At 33.8% G+C, this 11,278-nt stretch overlaps 1 protein-coding gene across 12 annotated transcripts; it reads right to left on the bottom strand.

Moving 5' to 3' along the window:
* Positions 1–2,774: 2,774 nt before the first annotated feature.
* LOC116117426 (protein phosphatase 2C 29-like) lies at positions 2,775–7,490 on the bottom strand. 12 transcript variants are annotated; one of them, XR_004125959.1, is made up of 7 exons: positions 7,076–7,490; positions 6,935–6,968; positions 6,802–6,823; positions 6,345–6,455; positions 4,751–4,864; positions 3,856–4,120; positions 2,775–3,415 (listed from the first exon to the last, which is right to left on the bottom strand). XR_004125959.1 is itself a non-coding variant. In XM_031403452.1 (6 exons), exons 1-6 carry the CDS (start codon positions 7,176–7,178, stop codon positions 4,007–4,009), a joined length of 498 nt encoding a protein of 165 aa, XP_031259312.1. In that variant the 5' UTR covers positions 7,179–7,490; the 3' UTR covers positions 3,473–4,006. The 12 variants fall into 12 exon arrangements, 2 of the variants coding, with proteins under 2 accessions (XP_031259312.1, XP_031259313.1); XR_004125963.1 differs by lacking the exon at positions 2,775–3,415 and adding an exon at positions 6,645–6,689 and having other exon boundaries at positions 3,475–4,193; XR_004125965.1 differs by lacking the exon at positions 2,775–3,415 and adding an exon at positions 6,645–6,689 and having other exon boundaries at positions 3,475–4,193; positions 6,796–6,823.
* Between the last annotated feature and the right edge of the window lie 3,788 nt (positions 7,491–11,278).

Genomic DNA, 11,278 nt, shown 5'->3' on the forward strand with positions numbered 1-11,278 from the left:
AACATGTAAAACAATGAAGAGTACCAGAGAACCTCTTCCATTTAATTTAATTTATTTGAGTTCTTACTGAAATCCTTTATACATAAAATCACATAAGTCGATCATTTGTTTGAGACATTACTTTTACTACAAGAAAAATGTCTTTCGGCGTCCAGCAAAATTAGATGCAGAAAGTAAAATTTAGACGCTAAATCTCTTGCGCATCTAAATTTTGTAGTCATCACGTAGCTGCGAAATCATTGTCGTCGAAAGTATGGGCGTCTAAATTTTTGGTTAGTCGTGGAAATTTTTTTTTGGCGACTAACAAATTAGTAGCTAATTGCTGGTTAAAATAGTCCCCCCCACTTAGAAGCTAATTGTTCAAGGGTAATTTGGTAAAATGGTATCGTGATTAATCAATTAGTTGCAAAATGTACCTTTTAGTGTCTAATAATTTGTCGCGAATGCCATAGAAATTAGACGTTGTTAGAGTCATGAAAGTGACTCTATTTCGTTGATAAAAAGATCCCATATGTAATTGAATTGAAGTTATATTGAGACAATTAAGAAAAATTATGAATTTATGTATAAAAATCATATTTTGAGTTTTTCTTACTAATTTAGCATATTTGGGATGAATTTGGAAATGATATGAGTTGATATTAAGTTGTGGTTTATGGATTATGGGTGATTTTGTCTCATTTATGCTGTTTGGGGGGTAAACTGTCATATTTTTATAAGGGCTGATTTTGTCACATTTCAATTGTGTAGGGACAAAGTGATATTTTGCATTTTGTTCTATAAAAGAAGGCGAAAAGTCGCGTTAACGTGTAGGCTGTTCACCCAGTTTTTTGACGAGCTCCGGCGACCCTTCATCTCCCTCCGTCGACGATTCATCTCCCCATACACCGATCTTCATCAGCCACCGCAAGCCACCACCACGAATCACGGAAACGCCGCGACGTTTCATCTTTCCACCGCCGCGACTTTTCGTCTTCCAGGCGAGAGTTTGTCATTTTCTGGTGACATTTCGACTCCTCAAGACCTGATCTCCCTTCCCTACGGTCGGATCTACACTTCCCTAGCTTCAGCCGCCGCAAAAACCGCCTGAATCTGCCATCTAGCCACCGCGACTCTTCATCTTCCAGCCCAGATCCTACTCATTTCCGATGACTTCTCACCTCCCCAGGACATGATCTGAACTCTCCATCACCAAAGCTTTCCATCGGTACCTTCGGATCCCATTTTCGCCACTGTTTTCTGAAAGACCCGCCGAAAAATTAATGTTTTTCGACGAGTGCAGTTGTTCGTATTCCGGGTTGTCCGTTGGTTGTTTTCACCCCTTCTTCGCATCATATCGCTATCAGTTACCTCCTCTCCGCCATGATCAGTTTCATTTCCACCGTTTCAGCCTTCGTCATCACCACCATGAGCGGCTAAGTTCCCGGTTGTCTGTTACGGCATAGGCGAGATCGAGATTGACTCCACGACTCTCCTCATCAGCTCTCGGCTAGTTGGATGAGCCCGATTATAAGACATTTGGTAGTATTGTGCTTCGGATTATATTTGTTTTCGTTTCATATTTGATTTCAATACTTTAATATGATTTGAGCATAACTTGTGATGAATATTGTTGTCCATTATGATTTAATATTTTCATAGAACTTGCTGAATGATAAACGTTGGTTTGAAATAATTAAATGATGAATATTGTTTTTCATTACTTCGCATCGATTGTAATTGAGTTGTGTTTGGATTTAATTTAATTTCTACTATTGTTACGTTTATTGTGAAGTTGGTTGATTGGATTATACGTGTTGACAAATTGTATTTGTTAATCACGTTCCAACTAGTGGTATTGCCTTGTAGCGTTTATCGGCGTTCAATGATAGTCTTTAACCAATCGAACTTGAGTGATCGGGTGAGACATGATAGATTATACCTAGAGTGTCGGGAAGCCATTTCATTGATTTACCTTGTCTTGTAGCTTTAGGGGATTGTAGGGGGTGGAGAAGAATTGTGTGAGTCGGTCTCGTGTCGAACCAAAACCGTAATGGCAACATTTTTATTATAAAGTCTTTATTAGTTTTAATTTCACTATTTCATTATTTGCATTTAATATATTTAGTTTCATTAATCAATTGCTAATTTCATTTCCGCTACTCAAAATACATTAGGTTGTTAGTCTTGCTCCCTGTGGATTCGACCCTGCTTACCGCTAACTACGGTATTTATGTTTAATTTTGTGACCGTGACAACCGGTTCAACAGACACTGAAGATGTAAGGGTAATTTTGTAAAAAGTTTTTCACAACTATTTTATTAGTGAACGAATGTATCTTTTGGTGATCAAAATTTGGTGGTTAATTATAATATTTTTAAACGCTGAATGTGGAATTCAAAAGGTTTTTGCAACTATTTTATTAGTGACTGGATGTATCTTTTAGTGATCAAAATTGAGTGATTAATTCTAATAATTTTAGACGCTGAATGTAGAATCCAAAAGGTTTTCGCGACTATTTTATTAGTGAACGAATATATCTTTTGGTGACCAAAATTTAATAGTTAATTCTTATAATTTTAGACGCTGAATATAAAATCCAATTATGATAAATTATTGTTTGCAACTAAAAAATTAGTTGCAGAATGTGCTTTTTCTTTAGAAAATAATTAGTGGCAAAAGCATTTTGTATTAACCTAGTTTATACATTCAACATCAACAAAATAATTCATCACAATATAAAAATATGAACACTAACATCAAATATTATATATATATATACATACATACATACATACATGGATTTTTATGCATTAGGAGCAATAAAAATCCAAAATGCACTATCAAGTGTGCATAACCCAAAAAAAAAGTATGCACCCACATTTTCATCACTAACTATCTATCTGTGCATAACTAACAAAAAAATGCCCATCCCATGTACACCATCTAACAGATATATGCAAACAATCCTAAAAAGATGGTCCTACCCCTATGTCAAAATATATACTGCCCATACAACAAAAAACTAACCATCAATATCTAGAGCATCTCAAGTGTCACCAATTGAGGTTTTTGAAATAGCTGTAGCTGATGAGGACAAGTCTTTAGTAGTTGGAGATGGCGATAGCTATCGAGTTGGAGCTTTATCAGATTGTTGTAGTTCAAGGGCTATAGTTAGTTGCTTCATCATCTCCAACAGGACAAATTGTTGTTGTTCAAGGCTTTTTGTTTTCTGTTTTTGTTGATCAACTAAGACGAGTTGCTCCTCCAATTGATTAATCTTTTTTTCTTGTTGTTGCACTATGCAACTTAACTCTGCTTCTGTTACAGTATCATGATGCTCAATGTGTGAAAATACAAAATTTTGATTGAATCCGAAAGCTTTACCCAGAACTTCCTCACATATTTCTGCTTCTGTTTTTTCACTTTCCCTTACCTGTGTTTCATCTTACAGCTCTATCATTTTTTTCTACCATCAATTCAATACATAATCAATAAGTCAAGCAAAAACTAAATAATTACATATAAATTATAATTAATAAGTCAATGCATAATCAATAAGTCAGATAACCATGAATAAATTGCTCGAAACCAATCTTGTTGGAGCCATCATGTTAATAATATTAAGAAGATAACTCAAGAAATTACCTATTGTAATGCAGAAGAAAACAACTAAAAATTATGTCAGAACGTTTACATTGAGAAATAGTTGACAAATGGCTTGATATTGACATGGAAAAAGCCTTGATACTATTTACTGTGGAAGAAACACCCTTACTTTCAGAGGTTAAATCTCCTAATTACTTTTCCACATTTTGTACAACTAGATGATTATTAGCATTTAAAGAAATGAGCAGAGAAGAAAGAACATTTTACCAGCTTTGTCTGCTGCATGGAAGAGCAGCTCCTCTATTAGGTGCTGAGCAGGATCACCATCTGGAAACTTATCCATGAAACTCTCAACATTTGAAACCACTTCCTGATTGGTCAGATACTGATATAAGCCATCGGATGAGAGGATCAAAAATTAATCTCTTGGGCAGAGTCTATGGTGATGAAGAGAAGGCCTGCAGGATATGTATGGAGCAGTTCCAATATACTCATTTCGAAACATTTCCAATAATGAATCATTCAACTTGGGCTGCACCAAGATGCCATGATATCATTGAGCAAGTTTTTAAAACACACCATTGGATAAAACAATACCCTGGGAACTTCATCAATTGAAAAAATGAAACATAAGTGTAATGCTCAAGTGTGGTTTTGTAAGAGCAAGAATGCATAAATGAGTGAAGCATTAGCAAAATCAGTAATGATATTCTTGTGGTTTTTTAGAGCAGGGACACATATATTGAAACATTAAAAAAATAAGTATAGTAATGATATTCGGTTGGCTCACATGACACAGCATACAACAGAAATGATATTTTTATGCACTGATAAAGGTGACCTGCAACTTGAATCATTTCCAATGCTATATACAGCATTTCCTCTCTCACAACACTTTTAAAAGATATCCAAAAATAACAACATTTTAATTTATACACTGCATTATCTATAAAAGCCAATGTGTCTTATCCATATACCGTAGTGATGAATATTATTCATGAAGATATAATTTACTAGAACATAGCAAGCAATGAGCACCTATAACAAAGATATATGCTACCATGATGTACAAATCACCAAACAGTAATAATCATCAACCAGAATTACTTTTTATCAGAAATCCTTGCAGCAAAATAGTTATTACAAAGGATATACGACAAACCTTTTTCAGAAATCCAGCTCCAAATGCTCTGGTGACCTTAAGACAACCTTTCACTCTATCATTGACAATACACTGGCTATCATCCGGGTGTTCATTCTTTATTCTTATGATTTCCTGCATTATTAGTGCAAACCAAAGTTCTTAGCAAATCTACATTACTTCCCATCATTAACAAGATCATACAGTTAGTTTAAGGGTAGAGATAACCATACTTGGCGGTGAAGGGCCAGGGGGACGGCCAAGGAAAAGAAGCAAGGCAAGTAGATTGAATATTTTATCATTAATGAAAATATACATGCAAGTGCAATGACACATTTGGATCGGACATTATCATCTTAATATGAAGCAATCAATCCATTAAAGTTGAAACTTCATGGAAAAACCAAATGTTATCAATGAATTTCATTTGTCACCAAGTGAGCATAACTAATCTGCAATAAGCACAGGCTGACTCAATATTGAGAAAGAGTCCATGCTAACCATTTTGGTTCAATATCACGTGTACATAGGGTCTCCAAACACTAGACTTTGGGAGCACATCAGCGTGTGTGTTAGAGAAGCAGCAAGGAATAAGAAAAAAAAATGGAAAGTTTATAACAGCATTCTGATAAACCAGCAGTGCATAAAGTCTACAACCGTAAGGGGCACAAAAAACATTAGTAAGGTTGTTAAGGGAGTAGGGACCACAAAGAATAGGTGTCATGGATAGGAGTCTGTTGTGAGAATACAAATTGTGTGTGTGAGGGTAATTGTGGAAAGAGGATTAGTATATATTCAGGGAGAGTAGTAATATCAAGGATCTAGAATTTTGTTGATAAAATAGTGGAGGCTCCTGGCTCCTCGAAACGCCAGGGTTTATGTCCAGTTCATTCTATCTTGCATTTGCTTCAGTTTTATTCAGTTTTATTCAAGTATCTGACTAATACAAATATTGTTAGAATTGCCCTTGCTGTTTCTGATATATTTTTGGTTGAGGATTGGTTGTATGTTGGTTTATTTTGTGTGAGAATTACTGTTGGTTGGTTGTGAATTGATTAATCTGCAGGTGTTCGTATCACATTCATCCTGTTTCCAGTATACAGACAACTGCTCAGGCTTCCCAATGAAAAAGAAACAGGGAACAGATGACAGAACTCCCCTACAGACAAAAAAAGAGAAAAGCAAGATTGCAATTTTGATTAATCTAATCTAAAAAGGTTCACCATACAGTCAAAATCTTCAATACAACCAAAAAGATATAGCAGTGAGCCATATATAATATTTATATACACGAATAAAGAGATCAATCAAGCATAACCATTCCTTTCCACCATCAGAAGAACAAATTAAAATGTTTAAGACAAATAATTAATACTGTCAGGCTCCCAGCAATGTATGATGCGTAACATTCAAGTATTATCTGCACTACCCTAGTAATACTATGGTAAATTTTAAATTAGAATAAAATAAAGAAAAAGCGTCAAAATGACTACTAAACTACCTGCAAGCTAACTAATCCTTTCACATTCAAACCTACAAGTAACCATCCAAGACTTTAATGCATATACATGAGTGCTCTGATTATAAAATTGGAATAACAAAAATTGAAAATTACCATATTTTGAGAGTCATTATCAAAATTCTGCTGCTCAGATGCCTTAATCTTGTCCTTAGCATCTCCAGAACTTTTCTTGATTTCATTTTCACTCTGATTCAGATCAATGACCTGTTTGATTATATTATCCGTTTGAGACCGATCAACATCATTTGTTGTAGACAAAACTCTAGCTAATTTATTCTATCTTGATTCTGCTCATACAGCAAATTTAACCCATAAGATACAAGTACTGACAACTTCCCAACAAAGGTTCTTGAATTCACCACACAAACAATGAGAAAGAATGAAAAAGCCAACCTGAATAAACTATTCCAATGGGTACTTTACGGGTTGTGGAAGATTCTTATATGCAACAAGGAAGAAAAAAATGAGATTTTGAAGGGATAATATATAAAGATCTGAGCTTTATGAGTAAGAAACTATTTAAACAAAAAACCCATGAACATACAAGCACCTGGGGAAGAAGATTTAGATGGCTGGCATCACCACCGACAGTATGAAGAGAAAAAACGAAGAAAGATTGAAACTTTAATATCTTATCATGTTTGAAAGATAAGGGGTGAAAAAGGAAAGTTGAAAAAACTTACAAAAGCTGAAAGATCTTCAAAAATTGGTTTCTAGCTGCAAAAACGAAACAAACCCAGAAAAATGTTAATTGAGGAAGAAGAAACAAGGTATGAAATTGAGATAGGAAAATAAATTAATTGACGAAGAAGAAGAGAATATACAAGAAGAAGCCTTGAAAGAGGTAGAGAATCTATCAGTACAAAGAACAATAGGAGCTATAACCATAACACATAACATCAGCAACACCAAATTCCTGGTCTTCATTTTGGTTTCAGAAGCAAAGAAGCACTTTTTGGATCTTTCTTCTTGAAGAAATCAGCCTTTGTTGGCTTTAATAGAAACGGAATTTCATCAACAACAACATTATTGTATAATACACACACCAATCTTTAAGATTCATCACCTATTTTTAATCTCTAAAAACTCTCTGCCTTCTTTTTCTGGGTTCAGAAGTAAAGCAGTAGGATTTTATGTTTTATATGTGGTGTGGAAAAATGGAGTAGGAGATGCGAACGGAGTGGAGAAGTGGAGAGTGTTTTGCGTTTTAGGGTAAAATTAGTTTGGGGATTTTGTATAAGTGGGTTTACTATCTTTTTAATTTTAAGTTTCAAAAATTTCTATATAAAATTGCTTACTTTTTAAATTTTAAGGAAAAATTGTTTACTTTTTAAATTTTTTTTTTTTTAAAAATTGGAAATTCAGTTTTTTGTATTTTTGTGGACCATAATCGAATGACTTCCCAAATAAATGAAAAACTGGTTCAGTTCCCGGTTAGGTTCGGTTTCTTCATTTTTCTAAACACCACTATATTTGAGTGTTCGGGATACGCCTCGCCAAAACTCACCGAAGTTAACAATCTCCGTCGAAATAGGCACGAAATAAGCACCAAAGTCAGTGAGCGAGTCGTTCTCTACTGAATAAGAGTGGTAGAAACTAAAACTGTTGTTCCAGTGCCGGAAGGAGGTCAACTATGAGGGCTTGTACAAATAAGTGAAATAGCGGTTAAGCAAAAATTTTAGGGAAAAAATGGTAATGTCAGATGAAAGAGAGGACAAAAATAAAATCAAACACCATTCATTTATTAGGAACAATAGACGAATTTAAAGTACTCATTACAATTATAATAGCCATTGTAATGTCAGATGAAAGAGAAGACAAAAATAAAATCACCTATTACGAAGTTAAAGCCACCCATTTAGGAACGTTACTAACAACATATGTTTAAACAAATTAAAACAAATGTTGTGAAGAAACGGATTAAAAATCAAACAATAAAATTGAAATACCATCTGTAAAAGAATGACCTTTGACATAAAAATAAAAAAAAGTTACCTTCAATGGGGTAATGTAGGTGGCAAAAGTAGAATCAAAGAGATGGTAAAGTCAAAGAGATGGTAATGTAGGTGGCAAAAGTAAAATCAGACAATAAAATTGATTTTGGTTACTAGTAGTATATATTATTTTTAATAAACAATATTTAGTGGCTAACATTTTGGTTGCAAAAAAATCCTATTAACAACTATAAATTTAGTTGCCAAAATAATATATCCAAAATTTCAATTTATTTCAAACGGGAACATGGGGGGCCCAAAATTTACCATACATTTGGCAACTAAAATCTTAGCTGCCAAAAGAAGATAATTTGCAACTAGCTAATTAGTTACGCAACAGTAATTTTAGTCACAAATTAAAATAATATTTTTTCATTTTATCAAGAAAGTTGGGGTAAAAAAAATTCATCAACTTTTAGTGACTGAATACATTTTAGTTGCTATTCATGAGTTTTTGCAATTAGTTGTAATGTGCACAAAATAATTAGTTGCCAAATGTACCCTGGGCCCTTTGTAATTATTATCAAAAGCTTGGATATTTTGGTAATTGTATTATTTTGTAACTAATAAAAATAGTTACAAATTAATTAATAAATACTTGCATCTAATTTAGCAACTATTCAGTAATTGCAAATAATTGTTTTCTGTAACCATAATTTTAATTGCAGAATCCCTTGTTGTAGTTGCCAATTGTGTTCGCGCAAGAATTGGCAACCAAATAAATTAGTCGCTGACGTGATATTTTGGGCAACAAATCACATTAGTCACAAAATATTAATTTTAGATGCTGAAGGCGTGAATAAATGGGCCTTAAAATTTATTCCCTTTGGCCGACTAATTGGAATTTAGTTACTAAATGTGGGGTATCTACAACTATTTTTGCCTAGTTGCAAAAAAAGTGGTTGCAAAAAGTATTTTTTCTTGTAGTATTTATAGAACACTTTTGTCAAACTTATGCTTTCTGTGTGCACAACAGTTGTGTGTGTACACATGTGGCTAAATTTATGTTTTTGGCTTGTTTCGTATCGAGTGTGTGCACAACAGTTATGTGCTTGCACACTCGCATAAGATATTTCCAACTTAGCACAAGGTGGGTTTTTGTATAAGGTAGCCAAGATATTTATTTATCTTTTAAGTTGTCTTTTAGGACTACATACAATTGTCAAAATATCCATTTGTGGTCCAAGGGAATAAAATTGCTTTTTCCCGATTTGGTTGTGGTCCAAAACAAAAGTATGAATCTTTTCCTTATTTGGACAAACATGAGTCAGCCCTTGTTTGTTGACTTGGCACAAAGTGTTGAGCAAGAAAACTCTTTTATATAATATTCTTTCTTGCGTTAATTGAACCTAACCATTTGATATTTGTTTTTGCTTGTGCTCTGAAAATTTTAGAGAGTTTTTCTTCAAAGGTTCAACTTGCGTTTATGTGCCAAACCTACACCATACCTCATACTTGATTGAATGGCTGCTGGAACTTGGTTATAAAAGGTTTAAATTTACCAAGTGAATTAAAACTTAAGTGGAAATGGTTGCTATGTTGATTTTAAGAGTCCATTAAACATAAACATAAACCAAAGTAAAACACACAAGATTTTTACATGGTTCGGCAAAATTCCTACATCCATGGGACCAAGTCCAGAATGAAGCTAATCCACTAGGTTTACTTTACAGTTCAATTACAAAGTTAGAGATCAAGCCTTAGTTGCCAAAACACCCCTATTTTGCAATGCTTCAATCTCTACCCTTTGGTTAAACAACGTACAACCATAGTGAGCTTACAAGAACACACAACCAACTCGGTCAGCCTTGAGCTTCTCTCAAGGACCAAAAACAAAGATGCATTTCACTGGAAGAAGCTCAACACACTTCATACATCACATAAAGAGCAGGGACGCATTTTGGGTACTTTGAAAGAGGTATTTTAAAGCTTTACCTAAGCATAGAAACCTGACAAAAACAAAGTAAAAACTCATAAAATTTTTAGTGTACTTTTCAGAGAGATATCAAGCTTAACAAAATTTTCATTGGAGAAGAGTTTATTTACCAAAACAGTCGGCCAATGCAAGGACAAGTGGCAAAAAAAACTTTATTGAATTTACCTTTATAAAAGTTTATTTCAATATCAAGATGCCACCTATCGAAGAGAATAAAACTTTCCAGCACATTGAATATGAATTTGAAAAGTGTTATGGACCACACAAATATCTCAAAAGAGAATATAACAACTCATGTGTTTTAGAAGCATAACACATGTTACCCAAATAAATCAGCCAAATACAAAGTGATCACTCTGACTCAGAGATGCTCACCTGATATGGCAAATAACCAACATAAGAGAGAGTGGTCACTTAAAACATGAGGTGGTCATACTGGAAGTTTAAACAAAAACAACTGTGCTAAGACAAGGTAAGGTGATCATACCAGAATTGAGAGTTACCACTCTAGGTTCATAAGTTGACAAATAACTTACAATCTCCCCCTTTGTCAAACTTATAAACAAAGCACAATCTATTCAAACATGAACCTGTCTCAAAAAATCATCAATCATCCAAAAAGAGACAGATCAAGAAACATCAAATAACAATATCTCATTAAAAGGTATAAACTATTAAAACTAAGATATGAACAAGAACAAATTTACTCCCCTTCAATTAGTATACTCCCCCTGAGTAACTAACCAAGACAAAGTTGAAAAGAAAATCAATAAAGATAATCAACAAACACAAAAGAAGGTTAGAAAAGATCACACAATAAAAAATGTTCTCTACACATGAAAGCACAATCATTAGGCACACCAATAAAGATTTCAAAAATATCAAAGATAATGTGATTAAAAAACGGAACATTAACAACTGAAACTTTAAAAAGTTCTAAATAAAAAATTAAAAAAACTAAACAGAAATTAAAAAATTCAGTTTAGGAAAGTAGGCAGGTGATCACTTCAAGACTCAAAGTGACCACCACATCACACGTAGAGGTAGGGAGTTTTTTTAGACAACTTTTTCAGGTTTTTACTCCTCCTCTTTGTTCA

This window comes from Pistacia vera, unplaced genomic scaffold (assembly GCF_008641045.1).
Source record: "Pistacia vera cultivar Batoury unplaced genomic scaffold, PisVer_v2 Contig808, whole genome shotgun sequence".
Classification (NCBI taxonomy): Eukaryota; Viridiplantae; Streptophyta; class Magnoliopsida; order Sapindales; family Anacardiaceae; genus Pistacia; species Pistacia vera.

What these genes read in the sequence shown, in the direction of transcription:
- LOC116117426 (XM_031403452.1), bottom strand. Translation starts at nt 7,178, where the DNA reads ATGAAGACCAGGAATTTGGTGTTGCTGATGTTATGTGTTATGGTTATA. An exon ending in TTGAAGATCTTTCAGCTTTT is followed by an intron (nt 6,824 to 6,934) that starts GTAAGTTTTTTC and finishes TGGTGATGCCAG; the next exon opens with CCATCTAAATCTTCTTCCCC. An exon ending in GAGCTGGATTTCTGAAAAAG is followed by an intron (nt 4,121 to 4,750) that starts GTTTGTCGTATA and finishes ATCTTGGTGCAG; the next exon opens with CCCAAGTTGAATGATTCATT.